Raw genomic sequence first — 17836 nt, forward strand, 5'->3', positions numbered from 1 at the left:
AGGAACCCGTGGCCGCGCACTTGATCACGCCGCGCTCCCTGGGACGCGCCCCCCCGCTCGACAGGCGTCACCGAAGCCGCCCGCCTGCTCCTCCCCGGCGACCGAGTCGTCTCCCGGCGTCGCCCCACGCCCTCCTCTCTCTCTCTCTATTGCCGTCAACTCCAACTCCACCCCTCCCCTCCTCCTCCCCGCCTTCCAAACCGCCGCTAGCACAGTCCCGGCCGCCGCCACCTCCGGCGGCGGAGCCATCCGGCGCTGTCGCCCTTCCTCGCCCCTTTTCTCCCTCCTCGCGCTGTCGCCATCGCCTCCCACGTCTGGTATCTCTGGTATCCATACCGTGGCCTCACCACCCCAACGGATAACCCAACACCACCGCCGAAGTCACTGGTTTCATTCTCTTATCCTCTCTCTCTCTCTCTCTCAAGCACATCGTTTGAGACAAGATTTTGACTTAGATACGATGTATTCTGATTTAGAAAGGTTGATTATGTTTCGTTTCATACGCTAATTGTCCTCCAAGGTTCTTTTTTCCCCCTCTTCGATTACGATGCGTAAAACCTTAGAAAAGGGTTTCAAATCTAGGATTTTTACCCTATCCCAGCATGCCCGTTCGACGAAGACAGCATTGTGGGAATCGCAGATTATTTTTAGTTCCATTTCTGATTCATTTGCCCCGAAGTATCGGTACAAAAATGGGATCTTTTTCTCATCCGCTCCACCTCTAAACCCTTACCTTAACCCTAACCTGAGCCCTCTTTCGGGTTCCTTGTTTGTGGAAGGACGCGACTTTGATGATCCATGGGCGAGGGATGGAGATACTAATGCAGCACAAGAGGTTCCAATGGGAGGTCTTGGTGATCCTGGAGAATTTGGTAAAGAATCTAGTCCAGCTAGAGACCCTAGTAGTGAAATCAAACCAGATTCTGGCTGCCGTTTTGGTGAATTTGATGATTTTGATGATGAGGGGGATGAAGATGGGGAATCCGATGACCAAATGGAGGGTGGAGATGGGAATGATGATGACGACTTTAGGGTTTTAGATATATTCGACAGGAATGCTGATCTGATGGAAGAAAGCAAGCACTTTGAACAGGAAGAGAAAGATGTATCAAGACACCCTCTGGTTAGAGAGGCTTGTAGGTTGATTGGACTCCGGCATGCTTGGAACCCGAACCTCGAAGGGGAGCTACGACATCTGCTAAGAAGCCTTAAACCCCAACATGTCAGCGCTGTCCTCCGTTCTCAGCCTGATCAGCGCATTGCTGTGAGCTTCTTCTACTGGGCTGATCGGCAATGGCGATACCGACATACTCCGGAGGTCTACTATACAATGCTCGAGATCCTCAGCAAGACAAAGCTGTGCCAGGCATCAAGGCGGATACTAAGGCTGATGATCCGCCGAGGGATCAGTCGACAACCTGAGGCATTTGCATACTTGATGGTCTCGTACAGCCGTGCCGGAAAGTTGAGGAGTGCAATGAGGGTCTTGAATTTGATGCAGAAAGATGGCTGTGGGCCGGATCTTTCTATCTGCAATACTGCAATCCATGTGCTTGTTATGGCTAACCGGCTGGAGAAAGCTTTGAGGTTCCTGGATCGAATGCAGCGTGTTGGTATCACCCCTAATGTCATATCATATAATTGCTTGATAAAGGGTTTTTGTGATGCTCGCCGGGTTGAAGATGCACTTCAGATGATCCAAGAGATGCCTCTTAAGGGTTGCTTGCCAGACAAGATCAGCTACTACACAGTGATAAGCTTCTTATGTAGAGAGAAAAGGGTTGGAGAGGTTAGAGAGTTGATAAAGAAGATGAAAACAGATGCTAGCTTGATCCCTGATCAGGTTACCTACAATACGTTGATCCATGTACTTGCGAAGCATGGGCATGCAGATGAGGCTCTTGAATTCCTGAGGGAATCAGAAGAGAAAGGGTTTCGTGTCGACAAGGTTGGCTACAGTGCCATTGTGCATTCTTTTTGTCGTGATGGGAGGATGGAGGAGGCGAAAGGGATTGTGAATGAGATGTTTAGAAAGGAGTGTTTTCCTGATGTCGTAACTTACAGTGCAGTTGTCAATGGGTTTTGCCGGATAGGGAAGATAGATCAAGCTAGAAAGATGCTGAAGCATATGTATAAGAATGGCTGCAAGCCCAATACTGTTACATACACTGCCTTGTTAAATGGGTTGTGCAGAATTGGAAACTCATTGGAGGCCTGGGAAATGCTTAATAAGAGTGAGGAAGAGTGGTGGACTCCAAACAGTACTACATACAGTGTTGTCATGCATGGACTCAGGAGGGAGGGAAAGTTAAAAGAGGCTTGTGATTTAGTCATTCAGATGTTGCAGAATGGTTTTTTCCCCACCCCGGTTGAGATTAACCTACTGATTCATGCACTCTGCAGGGAGGGCAAAGCCGGTGAGGCAAAGAAGTTCATGGAGGAGTGTCAGAGCAAAGGTTGCACAGTTAATGTGGTGAATTTTACCACTATAATTCATGGATTTTGCCAGGAGGATGATTTGGAGTCTGCGCTCTCTTTGCTAGATGACATGTATTTGACTAACAGGCATCCTGATGTAGTAACTTATACAGTTGTGGTTGATGCTTTGGGAAGGAAGGGAAGATTTGAAGAAGCAACCGAACTCATAAAAAAGATGCTCCACAGGGGTTTGGTTCCGACACCAGTTACTTATAGGACAGTTATCCATAGGTACTGCAAGAAAGGTAGAGTAGAAGAGTTACTCAAGCTGCTAGAGAAAATGCTGGCGAGGCAGGAGTTTAGAACGGCATACAATCAGGTCATGGAGAAACTTTGTGGATTTGGTAGACTTGACGAGGCTTATAAAGTCTTAGGAAAGGTTTTGAGGACAGCCTCAAAGACAGACGCTTTGTCATGCCATATTTTGATGGATGGTTATCTGACTAAAGGCCTTCCTTTGCAGTCATACAAAGTTGCCTGCCGAATGTTCCAGAGAAATTTGATTCCTGATGTGAAATTGTGTCAGAAAGTGAGCAACAAGTTGGTCTCATTGGGACATTCAGATGAGGGTGGAAGGCTTATGATTAAGTTTGTTGAGAGAGGACTTATGTTGCCTCAGCGTTAGTAGATTTGCTCTGTGACATGAAAGCTTACGAGGGTTGTTATTTCGACATTTGAATGTACAGGATGCTGGGAGAAGTATTGCACAGAAAATTCGGGGGTAGAATTCAGCTGCATGACTTGAATGATTTGAATTTGCACAAAGAGACGGCTTGGAGTTTTATTATTCACGATTTGACAAGGCAGCGCATGCTGAGGTTTGTATAATATCAATTTATGCTCACAAGTCATACATGTCTGTAGGGATATATATCTGTTTCCATGCAAAATATGATTACCATAACATAATCCAAATCTTTGTCTGAAATTAAAGGGTCTTGCTATTGCTTTAGGATATCTTATCAGTTTGTCATCCATCGGCTGGATCACAAGCATATGACTTCTTACCAGTTCAGCACATGTATACTACTAGATAATGCAACACTTTGCTTGGTATTCATTGTCATTTTTTCTTTAAATAAAAAAGTTTCGTCTTCTGAATGTTTTAGGGAGCGTCTCTCCTCCGCACATCCCCACACTCCCCCTACCTGTATAGCTACTCCCATCTTAGGCAAATACAATTACTTAGTTGACTTTTTAGTTTAAGGAAGAGATAACACATGTACACCTCCCAAAAGCTGGATTATATTTATCATGTTGCATAAATAACAAAGAATGTATTTAATCATGGGAGGAATGCCAGCTTGCACACCTCCTCTAATGTGCACAATATGTGCCAAGTATTGGTATTAGTAGATTCCATCCCCCAAACTTGCCTGTGACATTATAAGATTGAACAAATAGTATGTGCGAGTTGCATAAAAGTTGAATCATATAGGTGATATAGCAGTCTTATCAGTGTATTCCATCAACCAATGTCATTCACAACTATGTCAGACTGCACAAAATCATTTAATTGTTTACTTTGATAGAACACTCTGCTCATGAAAAAAGCATTCCTTAGATGTTCAACCAGTTTTCCCCGATGAACCATTTTAAACTAACAAAACACATATACATTAGTAATTAGTCAGCATTCATAGTGCACTCCTATAATACTAGTGTTCTTCGTAATCAGAAAGGTGATGGAAGACTTCATTCTCTTGCTTTAACAAGTTCTTGAATTCTGCTTCTTGAAGCTTTTGGTGTGGCGGATGATCATTCTCTTTGTATGTATAGATCCACATTCTGCTATTTGTAAGTCATTTAGATTGACTGAAGACTTGATGTAATGCTTCCAGGATGTTATAAGAATGAGATTTCTGATTTTAGACTGATACTATTCTTATTTCCATTTTCGTCATTGGTCTTTCGATTTTCTTGTCAATTTTACTTGATACCTTAGTTTTCTCACGTTGATTACTGGTATATGTGTTGCGAGATGGGTGTCATCCAGTGGCATGCAGACAAACTCGTATGTAGGTCGGTGGCATGGTTATTTTCTTTAATTGAACCTAGATTATGAAGTATAATTCTACTCCCCAGCCGACCTGACTTGATGAGCAAAAGATGTCAATGAAGATGTATTTTGAAGTACTTAAAATCATCACTGCCTGTATATTTATATGTATATGCAGACAGATAAGTAGAATGAGAGAAAGACGATGGTCTAGTTGCTCAACTTCCGGTCCAATTAACTGAATCTTACTTTTTTCATCAGGCTACTCTTCAGAAAAGTTAATCAGGTGGAACATATTTTGGTGTAGTTCAGTCATCAAGCCATACAATTTCTGGAGTACAACCAATCCATCCATCAAATTGCCTGAATTGTTTAGTAAAGTTATGGTGGGTTGTGCCTAGTAAAAATGATACTGCTCAGTCAGTGTATATACATACAAATCTCTATAAACTTCTAATCATGGTGGAAACAACTGTTAGTAGATGGAGATTATTTAACTAATTGTACTCAATTTATCGTCAAAATAGAACATGTCATAAAACACATTCGCTTTTTCTGAGATTTATATATGACAGTCAGTGATTAAACATTTTGATGAAGAGTAAAAGCATTTCCATCGTAATCATTGGTCGCATAAAAATTAAACGCTTGGCATTGACTCACCATTCTAAACAGAAAGAATAAATTAATAACACTTGGCTAAGTTCCAAGCAATGTGCAACTAATAGTAACATTCAGAACAATGTGCTGCTTATCCAATCTTAACTACAACCAACAAGATTTATCCCGTGCACACAAGGTTGGATTCATAGATCATGACTTGACCATTAATGCCAACCATCTAAAAGCTGGAGCTGAGTTCCTAGCTATGGAACTTTGGGCAGGAGAAAGGCACCAATTAATGGTCTCATTCGTTCGTAGTTTAGGATCCTGAATGCAAGGGACAGCTCTCCAAGAACACCTAGACTCGAAAAGATCTATGGACGAAGAGGAAAGATCTATGGTTTCCCTCCCATTGTAACGGAAAAGAAGCAGGCTGGAATTTTTATTCTTTGAAGAAGGTAATTTTAGAAGTGGAAACTAGAGGAGCTTAGGGGTGCGGTCACACCCTTGGGGGTTGCTATTATATGTAGAGATAATTTACAAGATGCAGATCAGACTTTGTTGTCACCACTTCTTAAAAGAAGGGATTCAGCATGTATGATGGTGTTTATCAAACGCAAGGCAAGGCACAGGGAGTATTTTATGGATCAATGTAGGACTTGATCAATCTATTAAATATTTGGGACTTATAATATAAGGTTTACATGAGAGGTAATACGCTCATAATCCTACTCTTCTTATTTTCCTTCTAGAGCACAGCTAGAGAGAGAGAGAGAGAGAGAGAGAGAGAGAGAGAGAGATCTGTGCAATTCAACCCTAAAAATGAGATAAAGATTGGCAGTTGAGGATGCCACAACTTTGATAATCTGAAGAAAGAATCATCACTTGGTCTTACGCCTTTCAGTGCGAAATTAGTAAGAACTATCGATCCCTAATGAAATACAAGAGAGACAAATTATTTTAGGTGATACAAGTCATCCACTGCCAAGCATCGGTGGATAATATTTCTTGGAGGTCAGAAACGAAGCTTCAGACCTGGTTAACAAAAACCAGCTACAGGCGAAGCCGTTTATCTGAATAAATGGATTACAACCATCAGAGCTGTACTTTACAGCGAAAAATCAATAAATTTGAGCTACATGACAACGTGGATCCTCAGAGCCAAGGGTTAAGTAGGCATAGAATGGGCAAGGAGTTGACAGGAAAGTGAGGCAACAATAAATCCAAATTTTCTGAAACTAGGTGAAGACAGGTGGGCTTTCTCAGCAAGATGGATGGGTGTTTTCACTTTGTTCTTGTAATGACTCTACGAGTAAGATCCACAAGAGCCCGCCTTGACACCTGGACATCCTCATCATCACTGCAAGGAAGAGCTTCGATTGCTTCCACAGCACGGCTTGCATGCTCTTCGGCTAGTTCCTTTGTTCTCTGGATTCCCCGACTCTTCCCAAGGTAGTCAAGAGCCTGAAGTTTTGTTTGAAGGAAAATTATTCAAATTACTGTCTCCAGAAATAACTTTTTTTGTCTATAACAACATAAACATGTTGAATTCATCATTCTAAGATAACCCATTATTAAGCACATTTTGATACAAAAGAATAGTATTTAATACTTTGATATTATATTGCATGTTCATCATGATTATGTAGGCACACATGTCAAGTCCCCAACATGCTCAATGCTGATTGGTAGGTTCAATTAATTCCATGCTCTCCTGTAATTAGGAGAAGAAAAAGGGAAAGGTCCCGGAATATAAACCATGACTACAAGGCAGCATAAACTTACAGCATCAACATCTTCAGGTTTGTCAAAGCCTCGGTCTACAAGCTCACGCAGCTGAGGGAACTCTTCTATTGCAAATAATATGGGAGCTGTTGCAATTCCCTGTAAGATCAAAGTTTGTTATGGCACAATTTATTACAACATATGTAAGGCATATCAATTCACTGAATCCTGCATTTGTTCACAGGATAAATTTAGAAAATCAACAAACTTCAGATATTGTCAAAGGCATGATAAGTTCTAGGTCAAAAACTACCACAGAATGAAAAATAGAAAGAACCTAAGAAGACTAAACCAGCCAAGTACTTATATTCACACCATATTATAGCTAGTAGATAACTGAAGTGTAAGTGCCTTGTACATATAGTATTATAATTAGAAGCACAAAATTAAAAACCTAGAAATACTCTTCTATCATGACATACATTAAAAGGAAACATTCTCATCAAATTATAAATCATTCAAGTGGAAAAATTCAATCTACAAGCCATAAGTCCACTAATTTGGTGAATGGGATGTAACTGATCTCTACATCCATATTATAGTACTAGAACTTCGGAATGTGCAGCACCATTATTTGGGTTGTGTAACAACTTTGTTTATTGTGTGTATGAGAGAGAGAGAGAGAGAGAGAGAGAGAGAGATTTAGGCAAAGAAGGGTGAATTATTAAAGGAAAAAAGTTGTACAAATAATAGACATGAACAGATGAAGTTGGAGTGGATCATGGCTTCAGAGATCTCCTAGGAAGACTCTTCAATTATTTCTTTTCCACCATTATTTCTTCCATTTCTTCTTCTTCTTCTTCTAAAAATGGATAGACCTTCAAGAAATGAATGTTTTAAGGATCGCTGATGAAAGAAAACTAAACAGCCAAATGGGCCTACTGGTAAAGCCAGCATTTTGCACAGACAGGGACAGTAGTGACTGCAGATAGTGGTCAATTTATATTATTGATTTTCAAATACATAATCAGTATAAATTAAAAAGGAATATCAAAACAGTGATAAATTAGCTTAAACAGCAAAATCTGATTCTGAAAAATTATATCTTGGTGTTCATATGGTTTATTATATATACAAATGACACTTCATAGTTGGCTTATAAATTTTATAATAAAATAATTCTTGAATAACTATTCCATGCAAATGTGATATGTTCGTATATAGGGGCAGCTGTAAGAAAATCCCATAAGTTTCCTTCAAAACAAAAAGAAAGAATAGCAAGAGCCTCTATTGCTGCTTTTCTCAAACAAAAGAGAAACTATTGATGCAGATATCTTTATAAGAATAACACCAAAAGACACTGAAGACATTTGACATGACCAAGGTTGGTCTCACTGCTACCAGGCATTGTATCGGAAGTACAATTACAATCCTGCTCCAATACATGATATGTTGGACTATGCCGGTCATGTACCGATGATCAGACGATCCTAGAACATTAAAAATCCAATAATCCAAACTTTTCAAGTTTATTTGGTTTAGAACTCAATTTTTTTTGGTTTAGAACAATATTTGCCATACCACTTCAAAATACCAGTTTGGTGCGTACCGTACTGTAACAAATCGGAATTGGCATGAAAATACTATTTTGATCAGATCAGCCTTGTACTGACTAGTTTTAGGATGTACAGTGATAAAAAGTGAGAAAATGGCTCAGAAGCTGTCTCGATATGGGATATGTATCATACCATATCAATCCGTGTCGTATCGAATTAGTAACATTCTAGTATGGTATTAGGTACTGAGATTGCGATCTTTGGTTTAAAAATTGTTTAGGCCTGATTTATGCATTTTATTTCTATAATTGGTGTTTTAGATAGGAAAGCATGGTATGCCGTATTGTTGGTATTGGTGCATACCGGGCATAAAAATGTACCACACCGATACTGAAATAGTATGCAATACTAGGGGCATACCAAGTGTTGGTACAACGAACCGACCCTCATACCAGGCTTACTGATATTGTACCAAGATGTTACTGATATGGGGTCTGGTATCGAGACAACAAACCTTGTAGGTAAGTGTCTCGGAGTCACTATTTGGTGTTGTAGCATGAATAGTATTGTCTATTAGTAATTGACCTTTCAGGAGTCCTACCAAGAGTAAAGTAGATTTGTACTTAATGGGATCTTAGAGAAATTTCTTTCGATAATTTGTAAGTCTTGGAGACTCAAGCTAGGGGATCTTTGCGAATATAAAGGGTCCAAAAAGAGTTATCTAAAAGAACATTGCATGCAGAATTTTTATGAATGACAAACTTGCTTCTTTGGAGTCTGGTTCGACTGCCCTTCACTCCCCTTTCTTTTCTATATCTTTGCTTTCTTAACTTCTACTTGCTCCATTAATTCTGTTTTTCATCTCTCTTCGTTTTATACTATTTATAGTTTACTATAGATACTATTTAATTGGTCATCAGACTTCATTCAGCAAATTTTATCTTTACTTTATAATCTGCTAGGTTTAAATATATCAATCTTTTCCTTCTAAATCCCACAATAGATTCCTCTAGTTGGTTGCTAAATTCAGTTTATTATGTTATGTTTCATTCTCCAATTATTATTGTTGAAATCTGATTGCAACTCTACAACTGACACATCAATCAAGACCTAAATCTGTGAGGGACCTCTTTCTACCATGTTCCCTCAGTTCAAAACATTTCTTTGATCTACCATTGTCCTAAATTCAATTTTATTATTGGCTGTCATGTTCTCAGGACTTGGACAACAAGCAACAAAGCTGATTTCAAACCCTATGCCATCTAAATTCTAATCCCCAAGGTCCTCTCACACAATGCAGGTCATCCCAATTTGGCCCTACATCACTAGATCCCTTACATCCCACAACATTAAGCTGGCTCTACATAAGGTAGAATATCCAGCAAAGTGGAGAGCTCGTGGAACTCATTAGCCATGTTCTCAACCTGGAGGAGGAGTCACATTCAGCTTTAGGTGGAGCATCGTCGAGCAAGGCCTTGAAGTGCTAGGAAACAAGGAGAATCTCTGAGGCAAAGGGAGGCAGATTAGGGGAGATCGAGCGAGATCATGGAGGAGCTCCTTTGAAAACACCTCTAGGAGCTTTAACTCCCAAGCAAAGAAAAGTTTTGATTTTGGAGGGATTTGGGAGGCTTAGGGAGGGAGAGGTTGTGATTGGAAAGAGAGGGGGGGGGGGGGGGGGGGGGGTGGCGGGCGGGCAGGGGAGAGTGGCAAGGGAGGAGGAGGGAAGAAGAGATCACTATGGAAGGAGTTTGAGCCTAAAACAACAAACCAACACTATTTTTTTTCTTTGCAGCAAAGAGGGATGCTGAATATTTATATAGGCGATTCAGCATTGTATGAGAGAGGATGTAGGAGAACCAGTCAGTACTATCTAAAACTGGGTAGAACTAGTTGGTACCATCTAGTCCAAGCAGGTTTGGACATGCAACCGAATAAGAGTCCATTTTTGTCCCGATTCTTGGCTAGCTCGATATAGTTTGGACCAAGGTCCGCCGTACCGGTACCGGTGGCCGGCCGGACCGGTACGGTACCGGTCCGGTCCGGTACCGGTCCGGTCCGGTCCGTACCGGCCGGTACCGGTGGTTTCAAAAACCACAGCGCGCGGCGCTGTGGTTCTAAAAAAAAAAAAAAAAAAATCGTACCGGTGCGAACCGGCCGGTTCGCACCGGTACGGGCTCCGGGAAATACCGGTTTTTTATCCGTTCCGGTACCGGTCTAGGACCGGACCGGTACGTACCGGCCCGTACCGGCCGGTACGGGCCGGTACGGCATTCCATGGTTTGGACTATATCACCCAATTCAAGCAGGTTCACCAAACCTTGGACAAGATAATTTAAAATGCATCTAAATATAAACTCAAATCCATAAAGCTTTAATGTTAATATATTAAATCATTCACTAGTTATTCATTCAAGCTCTCTACATCATGGTTTACCATACCGCTCTGTACGAGACGTACTAGACTGTATCAGAAAAAAAGGGTACAAAATTCAGCTTCGAGTCGGTACAAGCCTCGTACCATCCCGTACTGAGGTTTACCACCTCGTATTGAGATGTACCGACATGTACTGAGGTCTACCGATATGTACTGAGGTATACCGAGGTGCGTACCAGCCAAGGACTCTTTTGGTGCAAGGTGCATACCTTATCGTACCAAACCAATAAGGTATTGATACAATATCCAATACCAACATTGCAAACCTTGCTCCACATCCAAGTTCTTGGGAGATACACTCTTTGTCAAAAATTCCATTTTGTTCGATTTTCACTTTCCAATTAACATATACTGATGGTAAGTTTCTCTAAGTTTCAATCGATCGAACTTTTGGGTGCAACAATCAATGATGTTTGATTCTTTCGTGTAGTAGTAAAACATAAATTTAGAATATAATGATGAGTTTTAAAAAATGACGACAATAATGAGAGAAAGTACTTATCATCTATTGTTGAAATAATAAAGTATCTTTCTTCATCAATTTAAGTTAATTCTCTTGGCAATTTGAGATATATGTGTAAAAAGTAGGATGTAAATGTCAATTATGAGTAAAAATATATTTGTAGTTCAATCTAAGAAATTGTTTGTTACTTGGACATGAAATCATAACATTCGTAAAGAAGAGGCATGCAACATCATTATTATAAAAAGTAGCTACCAACAATGTCTAGGCAACTAGAGCAGCCTCTTGGCCTTGCTATTTGGTGTTTGATCGCCTTGGTGAACCTTATATATGGACATAATGGACTAATAGCTTATGAGATACTTAAGTGGCCTATGTAGGTGTAGGTGGTCCATTAATATCTTGTTTTGGTTACTTTTACACTGGTTTTGGTCTCCATGATATTATGCATGTCAGATGAGGAAATTATATAACCCATTACCCATATTTGTCTATTGGTATTCAACTATCTTACATAGAGTTGCTTGTTGCCTCAACTCACTTGAATTAATGAGATTTCTTTTTTTATTACTAGATAAAGTTATTAAACTTTTTGTAGGAAAAAACTTTTTAATTATATGTTTTAACATGCCATGTCACACTATACTAAGCCTTCAAATAAATGTAAAATTTTTCATTTAATTTTTTTTGATTTTTCTTTAATTCAGCTAGGTGTTCCACCTAAGCAACCGCCTCTTTATGCACAATGCAATCTCATGGGCACTAGGATAATGTAATCGCCTTTAAAACCATTTGCAACTTTTTGGGTGTTATTCAATAAATGATAGGAAAAAGCAAAGAATCTTAATTAACTAAGGAAGCTGGATACATTATAAGGAAAGACAAAGATTATATAATACAAAACATAAACTAGCTCCAATATAAAATGTTCAAACAAATGGGTGCTTCTTTTGGGTTGGGGGGATGCGAAGAAAGGCGAAGCCTTAGTTAGTGATATCTATGGAAATTACAACCAATAAAATTGGCCCTAACCATCTCACCTATCTAATACGACATCAGGTCTCTGATCATACATTCATGTTTGTGGCATGGATCCACATCTACCAACCAGTCAGCATGTTAATCCATCTCCTTGTATGTATGGCTAGCTCAAAAACAGTGGAAGAAGTCTACCAAAAACCATGCATCCCCTACAAGTGGTTTCCCATAGATGGCGCCAATTTATACTACAAGACGTTTGGAGCTAGTGCTTTGCAACCAATCTTTGTTAAACAAGCTGGCCGCTACTAATGAGTCTTCCTCTAAGCATATGCTCTGCATCCAATTCGATCATAAACTGCATGAAAGCCCTCTTATGCAACCTCAAGTTCAGCATCAAGGACTTTGATAATATACCCAAATTTATAGAGAACACGGTGATCAAGGCATCAAGCCTTCACTACGCCAAGGAGAAATAGCAAACATACTACAAGGCTTTTGGGCTTTTTCCTATGGCTACTCACCTACCCATTGGGTCCTCCACTCCATTCTTGGTGGTGGGTGTCAAACCATTAGCCATATCCAAGGCCAAGACGGTAGGTAACACTACTTTCCCGTGTTCCTCCTTTTTCCCTGCTAGGGTGCTAACACATTAATTTTGCAATTGACCTATTCTATGACTTATGAAGTGAAACTCTTTTAAGTTTTCATTGATAAATGGCTGCCAAAACATCTCCCTTGTTTCAATATAGAAGCACTGCTTTAGTAGTTTTTTCTTTTTGGTAAGACACAAGACTCTACTACAAATGCCATCCTACTACAAATGCTATCTGAAGGATCATCTTCCAACCCTAGTACTTGATCGGAAAGCCTAACATCTGCATCTATAATACGGAACAGCAAATCACATCCTTTGTCAATTTAAAATAGAGCATCCAATTCTTAAGGTAACATCTAGTCCTACAACGCATAGTGGCATAGCCTTTTTAGTTTCGACACAGACATTATCCTCATCTTAGGAAGTCACACTTTAAAAATGCCAAGATTTTAGACTTCCTTTGAAGCTTCCATTGCAGCTTGGAAACTATAGCAAAGAACCCCATCAAGAAACACTATCCTAAGAATTTCTCCTGCTAAGCTAGGTTCCAAGGCCTATAGACTTCCTTTATCTCCTAATTTGATAACTTGATGCTTTGTCTCCCATATATACCTTCCTTTACCCATGTCAATTAGGCCCATAAGCACTTCATATTACTAGAATCTCCATTTCTACTTGTCCAATCGGCATCAACATCTCTTCTCCATGGATGGACAAAGAGCTTAGTTTTTGGCTATCTTCACCTTGGACTCTAGTCTAGTGATTCAAATCCCAATCGAGTGTCCACGAAATGTTAGGATGGGGCACTGCCACAAGTATCAATACAAGACCATGCCACTATTGTCCCAGAATCCCACGCAGCTTGTCCCGAGATATCCTCCGTCCAGCATGTCCCGAGACATCCCCCATCCCAAGCGTTAGGAGGGGGCAGGATGGTGGCGCATCCCTTTTCATGGAAAAACTGGGACAACCACCGCCCATAGGATTTGGAATTTTTTGCTTTAGTCTTGTTGGCTGCTTTCTCATTTACCAAGTCTTCACCTCCCTTCAGGATCTCTGCAATGCACTACTCTGTCTCCCATCCCCTTCCTCTCCATCCTTTCATCTCTCTCATCTCCTCTCCTAGCTAGGGCCTCTATAAGGTAAGCCTTGGTCTTTCCCTTTCTCATTCTTCTTTTAGATCTAGGTCATCAAACCCTAATGAAGTTTTTGGGTGTCCATTAGCAATGTCATTGTCAAGGAGAAAATTTAATATTCAAATTTTTTAAAGGCCAAAATTAATAGTTTATAAGATAAATCTTTGTTCCATGATGTAAAATTTATTAATGAGATCAATTTCTAAGATGAAATCTCTATTAATCATTTTAATAGGACCAGAAATGAGGAGGATCCTTTACAAGTATATAGTAACTGAGAAAGCAAGTGCCATTATAACTGGACAACTATTCACTAGGTTAGAACTATGAGAAAACGTCCTTAAGGTTTTAAATCCATGCTATAGACCTGTAGAGCACTTGAGATCAAGGTTTGATATATTGGTGTGTACTATCCTGTAATAGGCATACTACACTAGTAGTCTAGTACCAAACCGAGACTTGGACGAAAGGCTTATCGAGTCTTGATACACCGAACCAATCCCGATACCGGCCATATAGATGTTGTACCAGTATGGTACCAATACAAATTTTTGTACCCGAGATGGTGAACCTTGCTTGAGATCTTACTGATATAGGATGTACTCAAGCAATTCAACAAAAGGTATATTCAAGTTCCCAATAGATCAATTTCATAATCATAATCATAATCATCAAGGTTTTTTCCATCTATTTGAGGTTGGTTTGGTGGATCCTCATCCTTATTCTCCAAGTATTCCTATTTAAGGCCATCTCTGATTTTGATCCAAATTTTCCCATATCCTTCCTCACAACCTCCATCCATGCTATCTTAGGTTTCCCCTCTTTTTCTTGCCATCTTGAATACAAACCAAATTATTGAAGCCTCTTTAGATCTTCGTTATACATTTCCATACCATCTCAATCGACTTTCCATCATTTTGTTCCAAGGTTCGCAATCTCGATACTGAACCCCATACTGGCACCATATGATATAGTGTCGGTACACTCGTATGGGTGCCAGTTCAATGTACCGAGACTAAGTAGGCCCTCCATACTTGATACACTGGTATGGCAAATATTTTTTGCCCTTAATTTGTGTAATTTCTACATTGCCTCTAATGTATTCATTTTTATTTTTATTTTAACCTTTCTAATTTTACCATACATCCATCTTAACATTCTCATTCTACGACATTCAATCTATTTTCGTATACTTTCTTTATTGCCCGATACTTTAAGTATACAATATCAATTTATTAGATGTTTAAGACCTTAACTGCAATTGGAGAGCGCTAACTCATCAACTAACTACCAATGCAGACTAAAGTATTACTATTCTACCTCATTTATCAAACATTTTGATATACTGTTTCCCTGTCAACTTATATTTCCTCTTATAACTCCTATACATGTTTATCTATGTTTTCCCTCTATCAATACTACCACTAATATGTCGATCTCATCCCATGATTGCCTTTTGATACTTAAAAAAATTCCATTTGCAATATCCAAGCCCTTATAACATTCATTATCTCCACCATCTCCATAATAACACTAAGTTGTTCATCAATTATATGTCCAACACTTTCTTTATTATGCTGTTATCATTTCTCCTTCACAAGATCCAACTCTTAACATCAACATATTATTCTTCTTTTTGGATCAAAAGTTCATTTCAATCATAGCATAGCATGGAAAAGGAGATAAAAAAATGGCACAAGTAAATGGAATATAGCCAACATAACCAACAAAATCAATCACAGCTATTTGAGGTTCGCAACAGCACTAGTTAAATATGTTGACAAATATATTTCAGAATTTATTTGTTAGTTATTACAGTATCTGCGATGATATCATAATGACTCAAAATGGATAACAGTAATTTCTTTTAAAGAAAGAATAAGCTGTTTTTATCTAGATACTAAAAAAAAGCATTAGGTGAAGGGAGATTACATGGCGGATGTCAGATAAAGAACCTTTTCCCAGTGAAGTTGATGTGCCAGTGAAATCAAGAACATCATCTATCAACTGATACGCCAGACCCTGGATATGAGACAAGACTAGTACTTCAATTAAATATTGAGTCGACAATATAACACATTAAGAACATGGACACACTAGGCTACTTCAAATGATTAAGATGATAGCAAACCAGATTTCGGCCATATTCATAAGCAAGCATCGAAACTTCAGCAGTTTGCCCTGCAAGGAGAGCAATAGCTTTGCAACTGTTTGAAATTAATGAAGCTGTCTTATAGTATGTCTTCTGCAGGTAATACTCCATGCTGTAAAGCCAGATGATAGCCACATTAAGTGATTTTATCTTAATCAAGAAAGGCAACAAATCTCACCCATCATGGGTACTGCCATTGAGAAATCAAAAGTCAGCAAGGAATAGAATCATGAGAAAGCGGATTTAGGCATCCTGCAAGATCGCATCCAAAGGAAGGGAGGTGGGAGTAGAAACAAGATATCATATTGTACATAATGAAATTATGTACCTATGTCGTTGCTCAGATGTGGTTGACATTTGCATTGTTTCACCAGTAACTAGATGTTCCACAACAGTTGCAAGTAATGATACAACCTGCAGACATGCAATTAAGATTATACTAAAATTATACAGAAGAATAAATTGCAAAATAATTACCAGAAGCATTCGGCAAGTTATGCTCACAAAATTAGAGGTCAATAATTACCTCTGTATTTTTTAGTGATGCTAGTGCAACACAAGCTCTGGAAAGCAGAAAATCTCCTGCTAGCACAGCAAGCTACACAACCAAGGAAATGACAATATTTAGTATCATCTCCTTTTTTTTAAAAAAAAAATACAAGTCATGATGTAAATCTTGTGAAAACAACAATGAACTGATGTTTGGCATGTGCCATAGAGTATTCAATGAGTAGAAATTACATGTACAAGGTAACAGAACTTTTCCACATGAATTATCATCATATTTGAATTTCATTACAAACATATGGCGATTAATCACTTAAGGTAACATTATAATATCTATAAATTATCATACATGAGATCTTTCAAAAGACCTGATCTGCAAAACACATCACGGTGGAATTAATATTAAATAAAACTTGTATTGCCAGCTTACAATACCATAGCAGATTTTACTGCAAAATGGAAAACTTACAACTAGTATATTTCATCTTCCAAGTGATCATTAAGATTGACATTAGATACAAATATCTCTTTCATCAAATAGAATATCATTCATCAAGTCACGTATAAGTTATTATAACTTCAACCTATTTTTCCTTCACTTTAGATCCATCTCTGAGATATAACTTAGCTTTCTCATGTCTTGAGGCAACTTAAAAACTGGGTGGAATCTTCCCACCATTTACCAAAAAATAAAATCATAATTATAAGTGTATGTACATATAAACACTATAAATGGTCTGCCAGGTACGGGTCATCGGTACCGGACGGAACCGGTACGGTACAGCTATATTTTTCGGTTCCAGCTATTCGCAACCCGTACCAAACCGGTACCGGCCGTACCGAACTGGTACCGGCTCGTACCGACCTCAAATTTTTTTTGGCTTTTGGCCCGAATCAGCCAAACCGGTACAGTACCGGTTCGGTTCGATATGGTACCGGTACCGTACTGGTACCGGCGCCCACCGGTACGTCGATATGGCCGGTACAGCGGACTTTGCACTATATTATGTGGAAAAGCATAAGTTAAGGCTAGCGCTACCTGCACATTAGACAGGGGTGTCAAGTGTCTACGTGTACTGAAGAACCTGACATGGCGATCGACGACATATAGATACAGGAACACGGCTATATATGCCACATTATTAAGACCAAATAAATATTTTATATTTTAATACCCTCAAATTAGAGAAAGAAAAGAATAATATAT

General features: G+C 39.3%; 2 protein-coding genes across 7 annotated transcripts in view; one reads left to right on the top strand and one right to left on the bottom strand.

Moving 5' to 3' along the window:
* LOC103695846 (Tetratricopeptide repeat (TPR)-like superfamily protein) lies at positions 1-7028 on the top strand. 4 transcript variants are annotated; one of them, XM_039114564.3, is made up of 2 exons: positions 1-3296; positions 6805-7028. In XM_039114564.3, exon 1 carries the CDS (start codon positions 548-550, stop codon positions 3101-3103), a length of 2556 nt encoding a protein of 851 aa, XP_038970492.2. In that variant the 5' UTR covers positions 1-547; the 3' UTR covers positions 3104-3296; positions 6805-7028. The 4 variants fall into 4 exon arrangements, with proteins under 4 accessions (XP_038970492.2, XP_026656484.3, XP_008775491.3 ...); XM_026800683.4 differs by lacking the exon at positions 6805-7028 and adding an exon at positions 4475-4699; XM_008777269.6 differs by lacking the exon at positions 6805-7028 and adding an exon at positions 4739-5066 and having other exon boundaries at positions 27-3296.
* The window catches only part of LOC103703684 (solanesyl-diphosphate synthase 1, mitochondrial), a 24189-nt gene continuing 12256 nt past the window's right edge, over positions 5904-17836 (bottom strand). For all 3 annotated transcript variants that reach the window (XM_039114566.3, XM_088716196.2, XM_088716193.2), the window contains exons 8-13: positions 16649-16720; positions 16451-16536; positions 16102-16234; positions 15903-15992; positions 6866-6964; positions 5904-6544 (exon numbers count right to left, since the gene is read on the bottom strand). In XM_039114566.3, the coding sequence (XP_038970494.2) occupies positions 6365-6544; positions 6866-6964; positions 15903-15992; positions 16102-16234; positions 16451-16536; positions 16649-16720 (660 nt within the window). In that variant the 3' untranslated portion in view covers positions 5904-6364. The remainder of the gene's footprint in view (positions 6545-6865; positions 6965-15902; positions 15993-16101; positions 16235-16450; positions 16537-16648; positions 16721-17836) is intronic.

Source organism: Phoenix dactylifera, chromosome 1 (assembly GCF_051530095.1).
Source record: "Phoenix dactylifera cultivar Ajwa chromosome 1, Ajwa_hap1_PhDact_Kaust_v1.1, whole genome shotgun sequence".
Classification (NCBI taxonomy): Eukaryota; Viridiplantae; Streptophyta; class Magnoliopsida; order Arecales; family Arecaceae; genus Phoenix; species Phoenix dactylifera.

Bases quoted from the DNA above. Each gene is read 5' to 3' on its own strand.
- LOC103695846 (XM_039114564.3), top strand. From the start codon at position 548: ATGCGTAAAACCTTAGAAAAGGGTTTCAAATCTAGGATTTTTACCCTA.